This window comes from Vulpes lagopus, chromosome 4, assembly GCF_018345385.1.
Source record: "Vulpes lagopus strain Blue_001 chromosome 4, ASM1834538v1, whole genome shotgun sequence".
Taxonomy (NCBI): Eukaryota; Metazoa; Chordata; class Mammalia; order Carnivora; family Canidae; genus Vulpes; species Vulpes lagopus.
In genome coordinates, this window is record NC_054827.1 from 86,166,565 (window position 1) to 86,191,945 (window position 25,381).

Here is a 25,381-nt window from a genome sequence, read left to right on the forward strand (position 1 = left end):
TTGATTTTTTCCACAACACTCATCACCACATAATATACTACATATTTCTCTTATTCACCATTCCTTATTTCCCTTCCCACATCAAAATTTAAGTTCCATGAAGGCAGGGATTTCTTCTTTGCTCACTGATAAATCCTCAGCAGGAAGGACACTATAAGTAGCAAATAAATTTGCTACAGATTCTCAGGCCCTCTGTTATTGTTCTTTCTAAAGTATGTCTGTATAAATTACATGTGACGACCCATTACTCATTCCATTTCCCTCAGTTTATGAAGATTATCTTTCCCAACACACACACCCACACAATGACAAGAAAACACATGTCGAATAGAGACAAACCAGAGAACTAGATGCCATGATTCAAGATAAAGACACGTAAATTTGGACAAATAATGAGACACAAATGACAGCTTTCTCATTTTCAATATCACACACCTGTAAAGGTGACTTTATGGTACCTATTAATAGTAAAAATTCCCCCAAAGGGAGCCTGCTTCTCCCTTTGCCTGTGTCTCTGTCTCTCTCTGTGTGTCTCTCATGAGTAAATAATTTTTTTTAAAGAGTGAAAATTCTTTTAAGAAATAAAAATGCGTCTTTCTCATGACTCTGATTTATGCCAATACAAACCTGTTGAGGAAAATGCTGCTGACATCATCATGGCTGATGGGAGGCTTCTTGGAGCTGGCCGCCATCCGCAGGGGCCGGAGGAAGCCATTGACCAGGATGTAGAGCTGGTGAACATACTCTGACTCGGCTTCAACCATGGTGAACACAATCTGGTTTCTCTTCCTCATACTTTCAGCATGAGGAGAACAAATGTAATCCTGCACAATAGTCTTCCATTTCCTTCTACACAACCATCCTCTCATGAAGCTCTGAACCTAAAGGACAGCAACAACAGAAAGATCTCAGGGCGCTGTGGGGTCAGCCTGTCAGTAAAGGTTTCCATCCTACGCCACATAAACCCTGTTTTTTCATTAGTGCATTAATAATGGTCCCAGCGCTAGAGTAAATAGCGGCAGGCTTTTCCAGGTGGTAGAAAAAAGAGGATTTAAAAATAATATTTTTCTCAGCTTCACAAGTTTCTTCGATATCTTAAGCCCTTTAGGACTGCCCATATGGACACCAGAATAGGATAATAGTACATATTCAGTTATTAACATTTCAATAAAGGAATAAATGGAAGGTTTATTCTTTAATAATATAAAAGCAGATATTAAAGTTTTTTTAATTGTGGTTAAAAAAAAGCAAAGAACTTAAAATTTACCATCCTAACCATTTTAAGGTGTATTGTTCAGATAAAGTATTTCACATTGTTGTACAACAGATCTCCAGAACTTCTTCATCCTGCAAAACTGACACTCTATACCTATTGAACAACAGTTCCTACTACTCCCTTCCCTCAGTCCGTGGTACTCACCATTCTTTGTTTCAGTGAATTTAACCACTTTAGGTAGCTCCTATAAGTGGAATCACACAATATCTATCTTATTGTGACTGGTTTATTTCACTTAGTATAATGTCCTCAAGGTTCATCCATGTTGTACCATGAGCCAGGATTTCCTCTCTGTTTAAGGCTGAATAATATTCCATTGTACATACATTTTGTTTTTCCATTCATCTCCTGATAGACATTTGAGTTGCATCTACCTCTTGGCTATTGTGAATAATGCTTCAGTGATCGTGGGAGTGTAAATATCACTTCAAGATCCTGCTTTCAGTTATTTTGGATATATACCCAGAAGTGGGAATGCTGCACCATGGGGGTAGTTCTATTTTTAATTTTTTGAGGAATGACTATACTGCTTTCCATAGACGTTGAACCACTTCACGATCCCACCAAGAGTACACAAAGGTTCCAATTTCCCAACATCCTCTTCAACATTTATGTTGTTTTTTTGATGGTAGTCATCCTAATGGGTGTGAGATTTTTTAATAGGCACTGTTGTTTTGATTTGTATTTCTCTGATGCCTAGTGAACCTGAGCAGCTTTTCAGTGTATATGACTTCTTCAAAGGTCATGTGTATGATTTCATCTTTGGAGAAATGTCTATTCAAATCCTTTGCCCATTTTTAAATCAGGCTATTTGATTTGTTGTTATTGAGGGTTTTTAGTAAGTTTAGAAAGTAAGTGTTAGACTTCAGCTCTTCTCACCCCTTCCATTTATAGATAAGTAAACTAAATTTCATGGTTAAATCACACAGGAAAGATGCAATCAGACTTGGCATTCTTTTACCGGCTTTTTGTTACTGCAAGGGTTCTCTCCCAGCCACATGGAGAAAACACATGTTAAAGATTTGCAATGGAGATTATTTTGTTAAAAGAAATGTGAAATATAATTAAAAATCAAATCTGTAAAAAACATGATAGCCTCCAAAACTGATCTGATTTTGATTTGAAAAATAACAGACAAACGTGAGAAAGTGCACCGACTTATGAATTTTAGCCAACGAGTCCAGTGGCTAGTGACACTGGTCCAGTGTCCAGGTAAATGCTGGGTGGTAACCAGACAAGTAGATGTCATAATCCTTAACCCAAGACTCTGCACTAACCTGCAGGGTAACTCTGAACTCTGGTCCTCCATTTTCTCACCTATAAAATAATGGACCAAAACAATCTGAAGTCCTTTCTTAATATAAAAAAAAAAACTACATGATAGTTTATTAGGGTCTATGATATCTATCTAAGTTGGCAGACTTAGCAACAAAGCAGGTTGCAAATCTACATATAATTGAAAACATTAAATCACTCCCAAATGTCCTTTTAGTATCATTGTTATTTGTTCAACACATTCTTATACTTTTTATTTTTTCCCTGCTATTTTACCCACATGGTCTAAATTATCATGCATATAAACAACTATTCTTCTTTTGCAATTTTAAAATTATTTGATTTACCTACCAATGTTGCCATCATACTGTCAATTTTCATGCAGGCATTCATACAGTTGCCATGCTTCAAATAATAAAAATCAATCACATTCTAATAGATTTATGTGGGGGAAGTTACATGCACATTATTTGGAGAGGTCTAATGGAAAGTTTCTGTGTAATACAATAAATTTCAATTTTTGGTTCCTTGAAAATAAAAAATTATGTTGGTATTTGCCAAGATGAGACTAGAGAAACTAATTCATTTGAAACACCCATTTCCACACAGACATTAGGTTGATTGGGGCATGAAGAACAATAGAATTATTTTTAAAACCTACTTAAGTTCAAAAACAGGATTTTTTTAAATTGCCTCTATTGAGAAATAATAAGGTAGAAAGTATAAAAAACATTTATCTTTACTCTTCCATTTAACAAAAGTACTTTCAAAATTCAACTTAATCAAATTTTGTATTAAATAAAATCTTTCCATTTACTTAGGTATTGCCCGCTGAGCAAAAGCTGGTATACTTATTTACTTACTTACAAGTTTCTATTAAAAAGAAGAACTGAAAATTGTACTTTACTGATATCTTTGTTTATAGTCAACTTCAGACTATTAAAATAAAGGCAATAATATTAATCTTGTATCACAACATCAACCAAATTCAATATAAAAAATTTTAAATTCTAAGAAAGAAATGGTGTTCCTTTCATTTTGTATTCCTTAAAAACTGAAAATATTGCAATGTAGTTCCAAGAAGCATCTGTATTTCAAACTCCAAGCAATATTTAAAGTTTTGTTACAACTTACGGGGAATAATTATTTAGCATGGAAAACAAGAATAAGAAAATTAAGATGAAATAAGATCTGAAGATGTGTATCCAAAGAAACTTCTTTAACTGTGACGCTTTTCACCCATAATGTTAACAAAGCTGAGTAGGTAATTTATAAGAGAATTAATATTATAGAACTCAAAACATAGATGACATAAATCAAACACAGTAGAATAGAGTTAGTACCAGTGTCTGGCTAATTGCAAAAGTTGTGCAGTAATGTATGATAATAAGGTAGAAAGATCTGCTGATTATGTAGATGTTAAACAAGAAAGAAACAACGATAACAAAACAAATCAGAGCAGATGTATTTAGTCAATCTTTTCATATGTTCAAAATAATTCTTTCTAAATAAGCACTTAAATCTAAAGCTAAAAGAAATATTTTTTAAATGTCATTTAAAAAACACTCCTCTAAAATATGAAAGCAGCACAAAATCAGGAGGTTCAACAGCACTTACTTAACCCAACTTGAGAACACTGCTGTCTTAGCGTCTGGTTTTTGGCATCCCTCCACAGAGTCCAAAAGAGAATTCTCAGAACTGGAAAAAAATCTCAAGCTAAAACCTTTCCAAAGTAGCCATACCTGGATCACTCCGAAGGTCAAGTCTGAGAGCCATTAGAACAGATACACCAAGGTTGTTCTCAGCTCAGGGACAGGGTGGCAAGACACCACTACAGGACAGACAACTGATCACCATGCTTCCCCAAAGCCAGAAACCCCCAACAACCTACCTTTTTAATCTTCTTGATGTCTGGATCCTCATCTTCTTGATTGCTTTGGTAAGGCCGCATTCGTTCCTTGGTTTTATTAAGAGCGATAATCTATAATACAGAATCGGTCCATTTCATGATTTGGAAAATACCGGTTTATAGCCATAACTCATAGAAGTTATGTCTACAGGGAAGCTTATGAGATCCTCAGGAAACTTTTTATCCATCCTTTCTTCCTTTGGTGCTAAGGCAGGGGAAGCATAACTTCACCCCAAGCCTGTTTAGTGTTGCTAACAAAAGTGCTTACAAGAAGTGACTGTGAAAAGTGTGAAATAGGATTGGGTTAGGAGAAATGTTAGCCCAAAACTCGGCCTAGTGATAACTAGGTCAAGGCCTTTCTAGGAGCTGAGTAGCATGATTCCATTTTGCCTGATGGCAGCTGCCTGTAATGCCCAGTCTTCAAATGCAATGACACTCAAGCCAAAGCTCTTGCTTCCTATAATCAGCCTTCCAGGGACACAGAGAACAGCAGATTCACAGAATTCTTTGGGAGAATGGTAACTGCAAAGAAACTTCAGAGCCTTGAGATTGATCTAAGCCAACCAAGAAAAGGTGAAAAGATAAAAAGGATAGAAACAACCTGGGATCTCTTTGTATCTCCAGCCTAGTTACGTGGCCTGTGAGGGGCAATTCAGGATCAGATGGCCACGCCAATATACTTGGTAACAAAATTCACTAGACTACTGCTCAATTGCAGGTTCTTATAAAGGTAAATACCTCTTCAGATTTACTAACAAGCAGACACTTAAGAAGCTAAGAGTCATAATTGATTCCTCTGACTTGTCTTTACATTTTTGTCACCAATACCAAACACACATTTCTGCCATTTTCTGGCAAAGACATGGGAAAATACATAATAATAAATTATGGTTCCTGCCAAGCGGCCACACAAGACATACCTGCTACTGACAGTTTGGGGCTGCAATCTATATTCAGACTAAAATAGAATATAGTGAAGACAGATAAACATGCACAAATAAATATTGGGGAACACTGCTTGGTGCTGAGTTTCTCTTGTGGAGTAAATGCCAACCTCTTTCACTTAGCAGACAAGCATCTGCTCTAGCTTACTGTGTTAAGAAAGAACACAATAATTTTGTTTTAAATTACAGTGCCTGATATAGTCTTTTAAAATGCAGGTTTGTTAAGTTTTCTGTTGTTGTTTTCACTATATCAGATTTCAGGGTTGAACCGGGAAGTTAACAACACTAATGATATGGTGAACATGGTCTGTAACTTATCACCAGAGAAGCAATTAGATCCCAGGTGGAATCAGCTTATACTCATGTTCTGTGAACTGGAGGTGATGTACACAGGCAGCAGGAGGTGAAAACCCTTCATAGGATTCAGAGTATGTCTTAGAGGAAAGTGTAAGGAAACAAAGAGGAAAACATTATCCAATGGCTATAAAAGTGACAAGAAAGTTACCAAGACGGAGGACTCTGAATTGTTCTGTAAGTGGATTACAATTAGTAGTAGGTTTCATTCTGTTCTATTCTTCTCTTTTGAAGCTAAGAAAATGCTAATGCATTCTAGTCAGGAAGGGGGAAAATCTTGTTTTCTACATTCCTCTTCAGTTCTTCAGTTATTGATTGCTTCCCACAAGGAATAATAGGACAGCAAGGAAAGATACAGTCAGGTTTCTATATACAGACAGAGGCACTTGTGTGCATGGGAGGACCCAGGCCCACCTCCATGGCTGCCGACACCATGACCATCTTCTATTCTCACTTGGTACAATCTCACAATCTGGGCATGCTGGGCCTTGGAAGTTTACCTTCAGAGGGTAGGGGTAGAGGTGGAGGGAGGCAGAAGTGCTAAATTTAGGAAAAAGTATGCTTCAACTCAAATGTGTTTTTCAAAATACTAGAGGGGAGAAAGTTGGACTCCTTACATGTAGAAGCAGGAATGTCCTCTAGATTTCATTTCTGGTCCTTCCTTAGTTGCCATCTGGGAGTTTATGACAGTTTATGACAGATTCAGTTACCATTACTACAATGGTCTACAAATGGCTAAATATTACAGTCGACTCTTGATTATCTGATCAAATGAAGGACATCAGGAGCACAAAATAATTAAAAAGCAGCATATTACTCTGGTATTTTGTTGTAGCATATTTACTCAATCCTAACATAGATGAGATACCTTTCTAGCACAGATATGTAGTCTGACTATGTACATGTTGACAGCAAAGGAGCTAAGTTTGGGATTGAAATTTTACCCTGGTAGGCCTTATGTAATTATGAGGAGATGACAATAAATGTGAAACAACGGGGAAGAATCTATCAACTGGGAAGTACCTCTGATTTAAGTCTTTCAATTTCTGTATCTTGATCTTCAAGTTGATGCCGGAGCTGGTTAGCTGCAATTTTTTCTGTCTCTACGATCTGGACTAGATGAATGTACTTCTGCATTAACACTTCCCTCTCAATCAAAATGTCTGCATAACTTAAGAGAAAATGACACAGTTAGTCAATGAGATACTGTTCTACTGCAATTTCATATAGAACAGCATACACTATGCTTTAAAAAGAAACCATAAATGTAGCTTGTTGGCTAGCTCTACTTTATGTAAATATTAACCTCTGGCTGACATTTCATATCATTTAACTATATAGAATTTGAATCATCATTTTACATTTCACTAACTAAACTAAGAGTTCATTTAACTATATAGAATTTGGAACATTACCACCTTACATATCTTTTACTAAGAGTTCATTTAATGAATGGGTGCCACACACAATTTTACCATATAAGCTAGAAAAATGCAAAGGAAATCGATTGTTTTATAAAGAAATAGATGCATCTCCTTTAACAAAAACTGAAGTCTTTGAACTGATGATACACACTTGGTTTCCAGGGATGATATCCAAAAATGTTTCACTGGTAAGTCGCTAGCCAATCAGAGCAGACCTGCCAAGTAGAATGTGACCACCAGAATAGGCACTAGCTCAAAAGAACTATGAAGCCTATTCCGGTGACCATCAGCCCTGCCTGGCTCTCTTTAGTATTGTGAGACCACTGACATTTCTTTCAAAAATCAAAAGCAACAAAAATTTCATTCTAAAAATAAGTGTAGATTCTTGGGCCCTACCACCATCAGCCTCACCTGTATCCATTCTTTTGGTCAAGTGTGGTAAAGGCAAAACTCTCTCTTAGATTGTTATTGACTATGCAATTCTGTAGCATCGGGAATTTTGCCTCTAGATCTTTTTGCACCATTTGAGACACTAAAATGTTTGTTCTTCCATTCACATAATCTTTCTCAAATTGCCTGATAATAGTAGTAACTAATAATTATTATTAAGTGCTTCAGATGTGCCATTTATATATTTTCATTTAATCCTCACAGCAACTCCAAGACACAGACTTTATCATCCCCATTGTACACAGAAAGATTTTAATCCTCACAGAGGTCACACAGCTAGTAGTTGGCAAGGCTGGAATCAAATCACCTTATGTTTGACCCTAAGCTCCTATTCTTAATCACAAGCTAAACTGTGTCTCTAATAAGAAATATTACACTGAATATGAACAAGAACTTTGCAGCAGACATGTCTTGAGACATCTGCTCAATCTTGTACTCACTTACCTCTTACCTCTTCTTTGAGAACTTGGGCCATAGCAGCCATGTTTATATCACAAAATCTGTCCTTATCACTACATTACACTAGTCTAAAAAGAGATAACTGGCCCAAGCTAAACCAATTAGTCCTTTTTGGAATCTGGCACTCTGTCTCTTGTCTATTTGCTTGAACTAATATGATATAAGCTTGGAAACCCTGGATACCATTGTTGGACAGCCATATTTGGCCATATCCATGCCAAATAAAGTGAGTCTGCTAAGAAAGAAAATAGGCAGATGTTTAAGAAAATAGAGATAAGAGAGATAGAAAGGTAATGCCTATTTGGGTTCTTGTCAGCTTTCTAGTTTCTGGTTCCACACCCTCATGATACCTGAATATATTTTTTATTCTTGGGTTCAGTGAGATACTACAATTTCTCTCTAATAAAGTCTCTGTAACCTAAACTAGTTTGAAAGAGGTTTCTGTTACTTAGAACTTAAAGAGTCTTAAAATATTTCTAAAATCACAATTTTAGTTCAATTATCTCAACATCCTCAGCACTTACATCATGTGTGCTATTAGTGTTAGAAAAAAACATAGTGTCAGCAATATTTTAAAGTCTCTTCTTCTAAGAAATCACCCTAATAAAGTAGAAAGAAAGGCTGTATAAGTGTAAGTGGGAAGAGGGGGAAAAAAGGGCAGAGTCTTCATAGAATGTGCTTTTAGAAACTTTAAAAGGAGGAAATAATAGAACATGAGAATGTAGTTATTATAATAAAAATTCTGCCCTTTCTCATCAATTTTATTAGAACTATAACAAATTTATTGCAAATATATTAAATCAGTGTTAGAGAGCAAGATGGCATTTTTTTCTCTTATAAAAAGTCCAGTCCATATTGTACAGCTGAGTTCATGCAGACTCATTACCAACATCTGTCTCCCTTCACTTCCAAGGCCCCACTGAAGTGCTAGGAAAATTATTTTCTGTTTAAAGAATGAAACCATAACAGCATTATAAAACAGGAAAGTATGCCATCAACAGACCAGAAGTTGTAAGAAATTCCATGAAGAGAAAAATCAAGTAGAATCAGAGTGGTGGGAAATTCAGAGTAGGGGAAGCCACACAAGGAGACACCTTGCATAAGCACAGGTCCCACCAAGGTGGCCAGAACTCCAAGCCTGGAGTCAAAAAATTCAAAGAAATGGAGTAGGTAAGGGGGCAATCATTAGGGTCATTCATTAAACAAGTGCCTTTACAACATATGCAAGTTAGGCCTCTCCTCTTCCAATTCCCAAAGTAAAGAAATAAAAGGGACAATTGGCAGTGACATGCCCTCAAGTCACAGCCCAAGATGTGCTCTCTGTAGAAAAGGGACCATCAACTGGTCTAATGAGGAAGCTCGACTCAGAGAGAACAGAGCTTGAATTTACATCAGACATCCACCGTAGACATAAGAGAACCAAAAAAAGGATCAGCACTAGAAGGGAATAGGAATGAAATACATATATTGTTTTTCTATTGTGAACATATTACCATGAACTCCCTGGTTCAAGACAACTGTATTATCTTACAGTATCTGTGCAAGCAAAGATCCAGGTTGTTTAGCTGAGTATTCAGCTCAGAGTCTCACAAGCTAACCATAATGGTGTCAGGCAAAGTGCATTCTCATCTGGAGGCTTGACTGGGGAAGAATCCACTTCCAAGTTATTCAGATTATTGGGAAATTCATTTTCTTGCAGGTATAGAACTCATGCAGCTTGCTTCCTCAACGTCATCAGGAGAGCATCTCTGCCCCCAAGGAGGACCTCCGTCCCTCCATGAGGGCTTCCAAGGATTGAGTCGGGCCCACCCAGGAAAATCTTCCTTTTAATTAACTCAAAAGGATCTGATTTAGGACCATAATTATATTTGCAAAGTCCTTTTCCTTTGTCAAATAATGTAATCTGATCAATAGAGTGACTATCTCAGTGTGCTTGTCATATAATAATGGCCAATAGCAAGTCACACATTCTACCCATGAACATACACAAAGTATGCCCTATTACCTGAAAAGGAAGCCTATATATAAGTGACACAGATGCAGAATAAACCTAGGCCAGCTACCTGGAATAACTCATAAGTTCCTTCATTTAGAAACAAAGATCACTAGAGTCTTGAAAAAAACAACCCAAAAAGAAAGACTTCTGTAGTAGGAAGCATCTAAGATAGCCCTTACTGATCCCTTCCTTCTGGTATTCATGTCCTTATGTAACTCCTCCTAAGTGTGAGCTGAACTTAGATGACTCACTTCCAAGGAATAGAATATGGCAAAAATGATAGAATGGCACTTCCCTGATCAATTTACGAGAAGACTCTGCCTTCCAGTTTGCTTGCCTTCTCTTGCCGTCTTGCTCGTTTGTCCTGAAGAAGCCAATGCCATGTTGTGAGCTGCTGTATGGAGCGGTCCACATAGACAGACACTGAGAGAAGCCTCAGGCCACCAGCAGATAAGGAACTGATAAGGAAGTGAATCTAGCTAACAATCATGTGAGTTAACTTGGAAGCAGATCCTTCCTCTTTTGAGTCTCCAGCTGAGACCACAGACCTGGCTCACACCTTGATTGTTGCCTTGTGAGAGACCTTCAGTCAGAGGCACCTAGTTAAATCATGCTTGGATTTCTGACCCACAGACACTGTGGGAGGACAATAAATTGCTCACTGTTTTAAGCATCATGGGGTAAATTGGCATGCCAAATGAAAAAATAGAAAAGATACTAAAGAAACAAGGCCAATTCAAGCAATAGAGATGATCATCTTCAGAGAGATATGAAAGGATATTAGAGTCATAAGGCAAAAAGGGGCTGCTATAGAAAAGAAGTAACCAGATAACAGGAAGAGTTCTTGGAAACAAACAATGATTACTGAAATATTAGACCTCAGTGAATGTGCTAACTGATAAAACAGACATGGCTGAAAACTAAGCTAGATGGTTGGAGACATAAAGAACACTGAACAACAATAGCAACAAAAACACAAAGAGAATGGGGCACCTGCGTGGCACAGTTGATTAAGGGTCAGACTCTTGGTTTCAGCTCAGGTCCTGATCTCAGGGTTATGAGATCGAGCTCTGCACTCAGCATGGGGTCTGCTTAAGATGCTCTTTCTCTCCACCTGCCCCTCCCTCTGCTCATGCATGCACTCTCTCTCTCATAAATAAATAAATCTTAAAACACACACACACACACATGCACACAAAGAGCTTAGAATTACAGAAGAAAGATTGAGCAACACTGAGTACAGATCCAAGGGCTCTAATATCTACCTTATGGGAATTCCAGAAGGGGAAAAACATCTTCCCTTAACTGAACCTGATACAGTTCAAGTAGAAAGGATAAAACAAATGCCAGACAGGATAAATGAAAACATTTCATACCCTGATTCACCCTGGTAAAAATATGAGAGCTCTAAGGATTATAAAGGCTTCCAAAGAGAAATCACAGTTTATCTAAAGAAAGCAGGAATCAAGATGACATACTTGTCATCAGTAACCTGGGATGCTAGATCACAGTAAAGAACTAAAGAGAAAGTATTTTGAACCGAAATGCTTACACCCAGGCAACCATCAACCAACCAAGTGCCAGTTCAAGGCAGAAACAGTTTACTAGCAATCACATTTACTAAAGGAGAAAAATTATAAGGAGGCTTTCCAAGCAAACAAAACAGAAAAAAAGACAAAAGTTAACATCGAATGCAAGAATATAGGCCAGATGAAGTAACGGGAGCTAGAAAGAAATTAAAAGTTCATGTATGCAAGATTCTCCTTCAAGAAGCAAGTATTCAATTGCATATGATTACACTTCGTTCTCTGTAGAACCAAACACCAGTTTTTATACTTTGGTACATTCTAAAACTATGGCTTTTTGTCTGAGTTCTTTATTGGTTTTTTTATTTTCAGAATCAAGAGACTTAATTCAATTTAGGAACGGAAGGTATTTAAAAGTTTATAAATAGAGAAGAAATAATAATGAAAGGAAAAAGCCTCAGGGTTAGTGGAAAGAAGAGAACAATAAAGACACATGAAAATGTCTAAATTTACTTATTTGTCATAGCAGAGATTCACTACACACTGCTCTAAACTGTTAAACAAAGAGAGTTAATTATATTATTTTAAGACAAACTCAACCAATTTAAAAGCCAAGAATATGTAAGTAACAAAAACAGAGGAGGTAAAGGGAGAGTAGGTAAAAGGTATTGTAAAAGTGTTAAATTCCTCATCTTTATAGCAAAGAGCCAATAAAAGGGCCTAAAATCATTAAGTCAAGAAGTTAAGGACATTAGAATATAATATATAAATATTAAAGAGAGGGGAAAGGATCTACTTAATCAAAGAAGTAAAAATCATTTGTCAAATTTGGTCAAGAGCTTTAAGAACAATAATACTCTGCACTGGCAAAGATATGACAAAATGGGCTCTGTGTACCAGAGCAAGACATTCTAGGAGACAGTATTGTAATAAGTATCACAACAGGCTAAAAAGTTCATATCCTTTGTCATAGTCATTTCAATCATAATAGTCTAACCCAAGGAAAATAGAGACTCCCACAAAGACATATAAAAAATCAGATGATCATTCATTAAAACAAATATAAGAAAATTGAAACAATCTAAATATAGATGCATATAGTATGGAAGTGGTGAAGCAAATAATAGTTACCTCTACACAATGGAATGATACAAGCCACTTAAAGTCATATTTTTAAAAAGATAGTTAACATAATGGAATATATTCAAGACCCACTAATAAATTAACAACAACAACAGCAAAAAAAAAACAATCCCAGGAGATTAAAGTAAATATAATTTGTACATGTACATGTGCTGGGGCAATTATAGATGATTTTTAAGTACTCCTTTTGTGCCTTCTGCATTTTCCAACCTTTCTATATTAAGTGGCAAAAAGAAAATAAGCAGCTTCTAATGGCAATTATTTATTCTGTGAGGTGAGCTTACATAATATTTATTACTTTCTTTATATGTTCCTTTAGATGACTCCAAATCCACTCCAAACCCACTCTCCATTCAGTACTTATTGAATGTTCTTATGCACCCAGAAACTGTTCAAAGCTCCAGACACAGGAGTAAACAGAACACAGAAACAAACAAACAAACAAAAAAAAACAGTGCCCTCATGGAGTTTACATTGCAGTAGGGAGCAAGAGGCAATAAAATCAAATTTTAAAATACATACTATGTTACCTGGTGATTAGTACCTTAAAGGAAAAAGTGGGGTGGGAGTGGGGAGAGTAGGACAGAAAGTGGGGGAGATAAGGGTTACAATCTTAGGGTGTGAGAGAGGGTCTCCCTGAGAAGATGGTACTGAAGTGCTGACCTAAAGCTGTGAGCCACGTGTCTAGCTGGTTGGAAGAGTATTCCAGGTAGAGGAAATAGCATGTGCAAAAGCCCTGTGGTAGAAGCAGGCTGGGCTGCCTGAGGAAAAGCAGAATGGCCAGCTTACTGGAGGAGTAAGAAGAAGAGGGAACAGGATTCTAAAGCATGTAGAGCCCTGTAGACCAATATAAAGTCTCAGGTTTTCACCACAAATGAGATTCAGAGCTTTGATCAGAGGCATGTCAAGATCTGACATTTTAACAGGATCACACTGGCTGCTGTAATGGGAAAAGACAGTGGTGGGGGGTGAAGTGCCAGGAGAGAAGAAGGGAGGCCAGTTGGAGGCTCCACAATAATCTAGGCAAAAATGTTAAAGATTAGTTCAGCACCCGGCGTGGGACCTGGCACAAAATAGTCATTCAAATAAAAGTCATTGTCAAGTGGGAAAAAAAAAAAAAGTCATCTAAGATGATTTGCTTTGCATGCTTTATTCTTCTTCACATAATTTTCATTTCTCAAAATTTTCAAGTCATTCCATTCATTTAATTGGTTCTCCCTAGTTTATTACTCTTACTGGAGCATCTACTTTACTTTGTGTCACAAAGCTTTCTTTATGCATCCTGTTAGTGAATGGATTATGACAAATCAACTGAAAATGCTTCCTTTCAACGTAAGAACTCTCAGAGCACTGGTATTTCTATTTTACTATATTTCCAATATATGTTCTATCTGATTAAGTTTTCCAGCTGCTCAAATTTTTTTTAAAAGATTTTATCTATTCATGAGAGACACAGAGAGAGAGAGAGAGGCAGAGACACAGGCAGGGGAAGAAGCAAGCTCCACGCAAGGAGCCCGATGCAGAACTCGATCCCAGGACTCCAGGATCACGCCCTGGGCCGAAGGCAGGCACTAAACCACTGAGCCACCCAGGGTTCCCACCCCTCAGCTACTCAAGTTTAAGAATTCCTGCCTATTTATTATTTATTTTTATTTTTAATTTTTTTGTTATTCTGTTTAACTCCACCAAGGGGAAAAAAATAGTCTCTTCACTGACAAAGGAAATAATAAAATTAAGTCACATAAATCAATATGATGATAGCCAAACTCATACGTCCAGTACCAACAGATGGCAGATTTTCAGTATATATATGAGAGTAAAACACTCATGTGTAATATTCATAATCAAAACCAGGACACCACTATTCCATATGGGACAAAAGGAAACATTCCAATGGAATCCTAGAGTCCAGAGAAGTACAGTATAAAATCATAAGCCTTAATTATTTTTACAGAAGAGTAAAAATTACATTAGCTTCATAAGGAATGGTTAAATGGGCCAGAACCTCATCCTAGTTACTTGAAGACATATTTGATAGCTAGCTAGCTAGCTAGATAGATAGAGACAGACAGATATAATAAGCTAGATAGATATGCTAATGAGATATAATGAGAACTGTAACAAAACCCAAACTGAAAATTTGTATTATAAGTGACTGAAGAAAAACTCCCACTAAGCTCCAGGATTATGCTCAATGTTATTGAGAATTCTCTTTGGAATCAGCATCCCTCATATCAGGGGCATCATGATGTCTTTGGGAACTGGGAAAAGCCAGTCCTGCCGGACAGCAGTGCAGTTGCCATCTAAATATTTGAGCACTGGGAGCAGCCACCTTATCTACACAAGACTGTACCTCCCTAGCTTTACTCATGGCCACTTCAGCATTACTATCATCCACTTTTTCTGGCCCTCAAATTTTCTTACATTGATAGCTCTACCCCACTGGCTAATCAATATTTATTAGGTGTCACAGTAGGGTGAGGGTCTAACTTATCACCCCTGCTAATCCCCACTCTTTACTGATTGACTCTTTTCTCCTATGCTTGTCCCCTTTACAATGAATGGAAACACAAGCAACTCTGTTAGAAGAGATCAAAAAGAGAAATAAAACGTAAAGACTAAAATTCTGTCTAAATATTGCTCCTTCTTTCCAGTTCACAGTGAGTAGCTCATTACTTAAACACCTAACTTCAGGATATACGGAAAGTTGTCAGTAACCCTTTCCAAAACACAATTAAACATAAAAAACAAGCAACATAAATATTGTTATAAGGTAATAGAACAGAAAGCCAGTAATGGTAAAATAATTACTTTGAGGCAGAGACATTTTAAGGAACACTTATTTCCAAAAGCAAATATATTTTATAGTACTATATTATAAAACTTAAGAAAATGTTTTATATCACATTTCTGTTGATGATTCGTTCCTAACTTTGACACTTCTATTTCCTTACAAATGTGCTTAAATAGTATCGGCAAAATTCTCTTTCTGATCACAAAATATTATTTAGTATATTCATTAAATCCAAATGGATTAAAGGGGTTTGTAAGTTCTCATAATCAATTTCTACTACAAGAACTCTAAATAAAATGGCAATAGAGAGACACCTGGGGGGCTCAGTGGTTGAGTGGCTGCCTTCAGCTCAAGGCGGATCCCAGGATCCTGAGAACGAGTCCCACATCGGCTTCCCTCGAGAAGTCAGCTCCTCCCTTTACCTGTGTCTCTGGCGAATAAATGAATAAAATCCTTTTTTTAAAAAAAGCAATGGAAATAGGTGAGGATGTGGAGAAATTAGAACCTCATAAATTGCTAGTGGAAACATCAAATGATAACAGCCACTATGGAAAATTAGTTTGGTGGTTCCTCAGAAAGTTAGACCTGGAGTTAACATATGACTCAATAATTCAACTCCTAGATACACCCAAGATTTTTCAAAACATATGTCCACTAAAATGTGTACACAAATATTTATATCCAAATGTTCAACAATGGTAAACGGATAAACAAAAGGTGGTACGTTCATACAATAGGATTGTGCCATAAAAAGGAACGGGGGACCGATTATGCTACAGCATGGATGAACTCTGTTAACACTGCGAGAAGTAAAAGAAGCCAGACACAAAAGGCTATATGATTCCATGTATACAAAATGTCCAAAATGAGCAAATCCATAGGCACAGAAAGTAGGTCAATGGTTGGCTAGGACCAGGGAAAATGGGGAGTAGGGAGTGAATACTAACAGATATTGGGGTTCTTTGCAGGTGTTGGAAAGGTTCCAAAATTAGATACTGGTGGTGGTTACACAACCTGGTGAATATACTAAAAGCCATTAAATTGTATGATTTAAAATGGTAGGTTTTGGGCAGCCAGGGTGACTCAGCAGTTTAGTGTCACCTTCAGCCCAGGGTGTGATCCTGGAGACCCAAGATCGAGTCCCGCATCAGGCTCCCTGCATGGAGCCTGCTTCTCTCTCTGCCTCTGTCTCTGCCTCTCTCTCTCTGTGTGTGTCTCTCATGAATAAATAAATAAAATCTTTTAAAAAAATAATAAAAATTAAAAAATTAAATGGTGGGTTTTATGAATTTTTTAAATATTGTTTTTTTAAAAACCAATGGGACAACCTCCCCATCAAAAACAGTATTTGTACTGCGCTATAATTCAAAAACTTTCTGCCAAAAAAAAAAATGCCATATATATAAGAACAAGACCAAACAAATGGTGCTAGGGGATCTATAAGAAATACAAGGAGATAATAATATCTTTGTCATACAAAGAGCTCATAAACAAACTGATGAGAAACACACCAACAGAAAAAATGAGGAATGAACATGAGATGATAATTCATATAGGAATCACAAATATTAACAATAGCAAAAAATAGCCAATTTCACCAATAATCAAGGAAATGCTCATTACAGCAAGATACCATTTTTTATCCCTCAATACATATAATACAGATATTTAAAAAATGATTCCAGCTTTCTCATGTCCTAGTGGAGGGAGATTAAACTGGCACACACATTTCTGAAAAGCAATTTGTCTCTGTGCCAGGAGCAGCAGATAAGAGATGAGCAGTAGAGGTCTGCTTTGAAGGAATTCAGGCTGCCAGAGAGAAAGAGACCTAAACAAATCAATGCAATAATCCTGCAGGGGCTTGAAAAGAAATAAGGGGTTACAGTGGAGGCTCAAAGAAGGGAATGGTCGGTCCTTTCTCCAGTGGGAGGAAGGGGACCAGGGAAGGTGATGCAGAGCTGAGTCCTGAAGGGCAGGTCTGTTAGACTGAAGGGGACACGCCAGCACATTCGAGTTCCTGGGTGTGGTCCTACAGCTACAATCCAGGACACAGGGGATGGGTGGGGTAAGAAGTTCACAGAGGTCAGCTCAGGAGGGGCCTTGCTTGGACCAGATCACTGAACCCCAAGTTCTAGGATATAACAAATATCGGTCGAATGAATACAATTTTTTTTTTCTTAAAAGCAACGTGAATCATGATGCTATTCTCTCCACTCTTGGATCTCGTTAAGATTTTCTATAGTAAAAAGTAAATGGAATTTAATAACCAAAAGAGCTAACAGGAACCCTGGAGTCCTTCCAGGAGCAGATGTTCTTTTCAGAAAGGACACTCCGGTGCCCTGTGGAGAAGGGATTAGGAGGCAAACATTGAAGAGAGACAGGTGAGGTGGCTGAGCAGTAAGCCAGGCAACCACCGTGGACACGGAGAGGAATACAGACCAGATGTTTCAGGGCTCAAATCCACAAGGGGCTGAATGGATGTGAGCAGTGGGGGCAAAGGGTGAAGGATGGCATTCTGCTGGCTGGAGTGGCTGAGGGTACATCTACAAGAGACTGTACCCTGGTACAAAGAAGGGGACAAGAAGGGGACAAGGAGAAAAACAGGAGTTTGGACTCAGTGAGTGTCAGGTAACTGGGCACCCAGGGGGAGAGGGCATGTAGATAGGTCAGCATAGAAAGATGACTCTACATAATAGAGGCAATACATCTTGCTAAGTACACAAGCTCCGCAGTTAGCCTGCCTGGATCTGAATGTCCACTCTGCCACTTATTGCCACTTAGTAGGCTGGTGGCCTTCGGGAGGTCATTTCATCCTCTAAGACCCCAGACTCCATGAGAATAGTACCAGCAACTTCATGGGCTGTGGGATTGTTTAGTGAAAAGAGTACACAGTGCAGTTACCATGGTATCCAGTAGAGCAAAAGCGTGGGGAAAGGGTGGCTCCATCCACCTGGTGGCTGCTGGTGAGGAGAGAAAGGCACAAAGGAGCAGAGCAGTGGTGTTAACAAAAGGGATAGAGCATAAGGAGCAGTGAAAGAAGGAGAAGAAATGATCAAAGGAGTAGAAGGAGAACCAGGAGTGAGTGATGTTGTAGAAGAAAAAGGAAAGATAATTTCAAGAGAAGATTCAGGTCTTTATATAACGGAGGTTAAAAAAACAAAACAAAACACCTCCAAGTTAGTAAGAAAGGAAGATTGAAAATAATGTGAATAGTAAATAAAGAGGGTGTAATCATATAATTTACCTGCCTATCTTATGTACCCATCTTACCTATTTATCTAATGGATATGAAATACGTAGAAAAAACGGAGCACAGGATTGTTACTAGGAAATACCTTTGAGGAAGTAATTGGGCGTGGGGAATGGGGCCAGGGAAGGACCAGCATACGAGTAAGTGCAAACTCTAACTTTTTACTCTCTCTGCTTGTCATTGTTTGAATTTCCTTTCTTTTAGACAGCTTGGATTTAGACTATTTGTGTAGTAAAACCTAAGTATTAAATATAACTGTGAAGCTGGAGTTATATAAGGAAAGAAAAGCTTCGGAAAGGCATGGTCAACTCAGGTGGGGACAGACACCCATCACGAGGGGCTGAAAAGGGAGCAGCCCAACCACTCCTTCAGAAAGGCCTGGCTGCGAGCAAGAGAGGGCAGCTGGAGGGAGGATGCAGGCCCAAGTTGTGGGGGTTTTTTTATTTATTTATTCATGAGAGACACAGAGAGAGGCAGAGACCCAGGCCAAGGGAGAAGCAGGCTCCATGCAGGAAGCCCAATGCAGGACTCGATCCCAGGACCCCCGGGTCACCACCGGAGCCAAAGGCAGGTGCTCCAGCGCTGAGCCCCCCAGGCATCCCAAGGGAAAGACTTTCATGTTTTGGCTTAAGGTGGGAGAGATTCATTCAAGGAGAATCCGAGAATACAGGAAAAAAGCCAAAGGGGGACTGGTAGGCAGATGGGAAGTGTGAGCGAGCCAGGGGGTAAGTGCTGGAGCAAGGGAAGCGGAGGGAAGGGCTGAGGGCAGAAATCGGCCTCAAACTGAGCCAGCCCCGTGGCAGTGGCACCCCGCAGGTGGCTGGGCGCTGCACACAGGACACCTGTCCTGCAGGTGCGTGGCCGCTCCCTGGGCCGTGGGAGCAGAAGCAAAAGCGCCGGGAGGAGTAGGAAGCAGAACCGACAGGTGAACCTATTAACAGAGGGCTGCACAGTAGGAAACTCAAGGCCACCTCTTCCCTGTAGAAAACAAGTTCTAGGATCTCATCAAGTGAAACCGTGCATTGTTCTCAGACACCTTATCCCTCCTCTCTCCTGTTGCGCTTTGCAGGCTCTAAGGAAGAAAGCGTTGAAGTCTCTCTTTCATCCTGTCAAATCTGGAGGCAAAGGACCAACAGAACTTCTTAGTAAAAAAAAAAAAAAGATGTATCTCAAATGAACAAAATCTACACCTTCCGCTTTGAAGTAGTGATAGTCTTGCTCCTACAAGAAGAATACAAAACATGGCTTCAGGATTGCTTGAGGCTATAACATTACTGCCCATGTCTGATTTTCTAGCCCTGTCATTTCCCTGTGATACATGAAGCTCTTTCCACTTGTCTATGTAATCACCTTTTCTTCTGATTTGTAGGGGATTTCTCCATGCACATTCTATAAAGAGCTGATTTTATGGGGAGGATGTGATACGCAGTGTGGCCTTTATAGTGATAGACAGATTTTAGACATTTCCCTCTAAATTAAGCCTCTGTCCAAGTAAAAAGGATGAGGTTATAGGCACTGGGTGTTTGGTACAGTCACTATGTTGGGGCATGTGGTTGTGTATGTTGTGTGTTGTGTGTGTGGTATATGGTGTAGGGGAGGGGAGAGCAGATGGGGGGCGTGGCACGTGGAGAGAATGAACTACAGGCTGCCTCCGGCATATGTGATCAAAAGGACTACAAGTGAAAACAGACCCAAGTGGATGAATCAGGGCTTTTTAAAAAAAAAAAAAAAATTATTTATTTATCCATGAGAGACACACAGAGAGAGGCAGAGACACAGGCAGAGGGAGAAGCAGGCTCCACGCAGGGAGCCCGACGTGGGACCCGATCCCGGGGCTCCAGGATCAGGCCCTGGGCCTGGGCTGAAGGTGACGCTAAACCGCTGAGCCACCCAGGCTGCCCCAGGGCTTTCTTTAGAGGGCAAGAGGACAAGACTTAACTGGAAGATTAAGTCTCTCTGCTCATCAAATTCAGCACTGACAGGGTGCAGGAATGGGTTATGTCAAGCCCCTCCCAACCTAAATCTGACGTGAGCTTTTCAGAATGGAAGCACGATGCCCAGTTCCTTTTCACTCGCAAATGTCCTCCCCACTGAGAAGAGTCTAAGATTCACCTGCCACAGGCACACACACACCAAGAGGATGGAGGAGAGTCAAGATGGGGGGTTTGAGCAGAATTGCAGTTCAAAAAATTAGAAAGCAGGCAAAAGACACAGTAGGCCCGTCTCAAACACAGAAAGCATAAGTCATAATTTTGCAGGAAGACAAAAAAAAAAAAGCTGCAACATTCCGTGGTGCGCTGTACCAGGCACAATAGTCTCTACATCTCCAACTTTTCACAAGTCGTCCTCTAACCTCAGCTTTGGTAGAAACCCAAAGCCAGCTTTCCCCTTAGAACACACCTTGCTTCTCTAGTAGCTTCTGATACACATTTTCTCATATCTTGCACAGCCAAGGGCAAAGGAAGCCCTCAGAATGGCTCCTGACTGCCCCTTCCAGGCAAGTAAACTCTCCAATTCCCCACAGAGGCCCTTCCTGACCTGTGCTCATCGTCTCTGCCCCACAAACCTGCTTTCCTCCATCATCTCTTCCCCCAGGAAGTGACACTATCCATGATGGGGGGCCTGAGAGATGTGTAGGCTAGCACCCTGATCTAATACCACCCGCATCCAGGTGGTCACAAAGTCCTGGGGGAAGTCTATCTTCCACTGCATCTCTGGAATACTTTCCACTTCTCTTTTCTTAACTGTCATAGCCCAGGGCTTTTGGGTCTTATGCTTAGACCAGAATGGGCAGAGTTTTGGTACCTCTACCCACCTAGCTCCTCTTCCCAGTCATAGCCACCTTCTAACTACTGAGGCTTTGCTTGGTCAGTGTTCCAGCAGATGAAAAGTTGAGAAAAAGTGCTGTGGATGCTGTCTTTAAAGCCAGTGAGACCTACGGACCCACAATCAACTCAGTCAATGTTTTTGACTGTCCTAATGTCAAGGACTAAATCAACCATAGTGGAGAGATATGACCAAGAGGAAGACAACAAGAAAAAAATCAGGTTATTAAGAGTATCCAAAGTTCCATACTCAACTACCAAACCACTTATGGAATAAGCATAGATTTTAATGCCATTAAAATGCTCTGGCCTCACCTCATCCAGACAAAAATAAGACCGAGTCTTGCTAGCAGCTTCCCATGAACTGGTGCCAATAATATGTGATGGAATGATATTTTAAATGTGCCAGTGTTCTAGAAATGTAGTATTGGCCAACTTCAAGAAAAACTGTAAAACAAGCTTTCTGGACCCTGTCAGAGCTTGGAAATGAGAATATAATTTCCAAAAAGACTTTCCTTGAATCTCATCTAAGGGAGAAAATATGCAACTCAACATCCCGGAAAATGACCCAGAGATCCTCTCTGAAGGCAAACTGGAGCAAGTAGATTCAGCTCTGAGGTAGAAAAGCCAGCAGCAAGAATGTGATTTTCATGGCACGCAAGGACAGCAGACCCAAGCCAGTACTGAGAAGACAACCCAGGAAAATAGCAGAGACCAGGAGAAAGATTCTGAGTGTTTCTATGTAGTGTTGGCAGGACACTCAGAAAAAAACTAGTTTCAGGCTAAAATAGTCATCAGTTAATCAAAAGCTCAGACTTTAGCAAAAAAAAGAAAAAAAACCTCAGACTTTTAAAAACAGAGATTAATAAAACCATAGAACATTTTCTATTTAAGCAGTAGCACCAAATTAATGACATCAGACTGTCCTCTAAAGGTGAAATATTTAGTCAACCAATCAGTTGTGTAATTAGCACAATGCCAAGCAAAACTGGCTGACGAACACCTTCTCTGAATCAGCTTCATTAACTTTCTGGCTCTGTACATGTATGAATGGTCAGAATGAATTTCACAGATCAAAGTTTACACCAAAAACTCAACTTAAACTTAAATGAAAAAATTGTTATCTTCCCTGATTTATAAAACAAAAAAATTAAGACGCAACTCAATGCAAAAAGTCAAATATAAGAACTGAAGTATAAAGCAGTCTGTTTAAAAAGAAGTCATCAAAGAATCCAGTTCTGGGCCGTAAATCAAAAGAAGAGCAAATTTAATGGACCAAAAAAGTCAGGACATTAAAAAAAATCAATTATTAACTAAGTCTTCAAATCCACAAGAGAAGAGAATTTTGATCATTTGATCACCTAAACCACTAAAGTGGTTTCTAAAGTCTATGTTTCCTAACAAGACCAAAAGTGCCCTGCTTTTGATCATGTGTCAATCAATACCAAATACTGACCCACACCCCCATGTATGACAAAGTTCTCATGGCAGAGGAAAAGAAAACTTATTTAAAATCTTTTTTTTTAATTTATTTTTTTATCTTTATTTTTTAATTGTATTTATTTATTCATGAGAGACACACAGAGAGAGGCAGAGACACAGGCAGAGAGAGAAGCAGGCTCCATGCAGGGAGCCCGATGTGGGACGTGATCCCGACCTGAGCTGAAGGCAGATGCTCAACTGCTGAGCCACCCAGGCGTCCACTTAAAATCATTTTTGAAGTAATGCATACTCTGTATTTGGTCTACCACAGTATTTGCTTGGCAACTACAAAGGTAAGGTATTTACTAAAAGTATCTGACTTTTCTGGAATGAAAAAAGAGGGGAGAGCAAACACACATGTTTTAAGTTATTTACTCATTTTAATTCCCAGGTAGATAGGAATTACACAGAGATTGTGTCTAGAAAGAACGCAAAGGTGCTACTTTTCCAACTCAATACTCCTTTCACCTTTGAAGACCTGACCCTCTTTCTATAGCCAGTCGTTGTGCCTTACAGGAGATCCCTGAGCAAAACCGTCAGACAGAAACAATGAGAGAAAAGACAGCTGAACCGTGTGCCAGGGCCCCTCAGAGAGCAGCCTTTGGTTGCCAACCCTGTGCATCTCAAAGAAAGATTTTGAGGAGGAGGAAGGAAATGGAATTGAAATATTTTGCAAATAACATCCTCAATTCTCAATCCTGACCTTACATGAATCTATCTGCATTCTGAATAGAGGAAAAGAAAAAAAAAATAGAAAAGAGGAAGACTCAGGAGAAAAAGATGAGAATGAAGACAGGTACGATCCAAAACACTGGCTACAGGCTCTGGAGTCAGACTGATTTGGGTTCGAAGCCGAGCTCTGCAGCTTAACAAATTCATGTTAGATGTTGGCCAATCTGCTTAATAATCATGAGCCTTTGTCTTCTCATCTGGAAAGTGGGTAGTTGTGAGGAATAAGTAAGGTATGTAAAGCACTCAGCGTGCTGCCTGCCACAGAAGAGGTAGGTAGGTGGTCAATATAAAGTAGTTGAAGAAAAAAGAGGGGTGGGGAGGGGAAAAGGGGGAGGAGATTTCCAGAGACAACATCTCAAGGGTTCAAGAAGAGTCTAAACTCAGAACAAATGCTCCATCCTCGTTATAGTCAACCTGAAAGTATTTCTTGGTCACCTACTACATAATTAGCACTGTGCTTTGTTCAGAAATGAAGCGTCCTCTTCCTCACTCAAGATACATACAATCCAGCTCAAGACACAGAAATCACACATGTGAACTATGTAAAAACAAACAAACAAACAAGCCCTAAATTGTACTAGACCGTTCAATATTCTACGTGCAGTAATGCAAGTGCTACTAGAGTGGTTTGGAGAAGGAGGCCCCGAGGGCTCCTTGTGAGGGGCAGTTACAGGGACGGGGAGGGAGAGGCAAGATGGGGCACTGAGGAGAAGTAGGGGGCCTGTCAGGTGAAGGAAAAGAAGCTGTGCCCAGCAGAGTTCTTGCCACTGAAGCACCTGGGAGATGAACAGGGAGCTACAGAGTCACCCGAGATGGACAGGGAGGGGACAGGCAGGCAAGCAGTGAGATGGGAGCCATATGAAGCAAAGATGGACTGGGCTAGGACGCCCGGGGTGGCTCCGTGGTTGAGCATCTGCCCTCAGCTCAGGTCGTGATCCTGGGGTCCTGGGATCGAGGCCCACATCAGGCTCCCTGCATGGAGCCTGCTTCTCCCTCTGCCTGTGTCTCTGCCTCTCTCTGTGTGTCTCTTATGAATTAAAAAAAAAATGGACTGGATTTCAGAAATGAATTTGAAAAATAAAAGAGAGGGAACTGCCTGGGTCTCTTTCAGATTTCTTCTTGTGTGAGGCCGAGTGTGTTCTTTCTACCTTCCTGGTATTTCTTAGGAGGAAATAAAAGCATGGTCTTCTCTCTCCCTGGATAGAGTCAGCATCACCCTTTTTGATAAGCACCTGTTTTGTAAACCCAGGGCAGGGTTTACAAATGTGAGCTTGGCTGCATCCATATCCCTGGCTCTGCCACTTAGCAGCTGTGTGACCTCGGACAAGCAAACTAACCTTCCCGACCTCCCTTTCCTTCTCTGTAAAAGGGGGTAATTATAATATTCACTCTCAGATTGTGGAGAGGATAAGCAAAATCAATACATTTAATAAATTCCTTAATTGAGAAGCCCTCAGAGGAGCACCTGGCACATAGGAACAGTCCACCGAAGTGACCTATTATTATTATTGTTGTATCTATTACTTTTCACTGTTAGCTAGA

General features: G+C 39.4%; 1 protein-coding gene across 4 annotated transcripts in view; it reads right to left on the bottom strand.

Annotated features, from left to right (window-relative positions):
* RASGRF2 (Ras protein specific guanine nucleotide releasing factor 2) overlaps window positions 1-25,381 on the bottom strand; it is a 238,392-nt gene that overhangs the window by 146,954 nt on the left and 66,057 nt on the right. For all 4 annotated transcript variants that reach the window (XM_041752325.1, XM_041752326.1, XM_041752327.1 and 1 more), the window contains exons 3-5: window positions 6,782-6,929; window positions 4,443-4,532; window positions 628-881 (exon numbers count right to left, since the gene is read on the bottom strand). In XM_041752325.1, coding sequence (XP_041608259.1) covers window positions 628-881; window positions 4,443-4,532; window positions 6,782-6,929 — 492 coding nt within the window. The remainder of the gene's footprint in view (window positions 1-627; window positions 882-4,442; window positions 4,533-6,781; window positions 6,930-25,381) is intronic.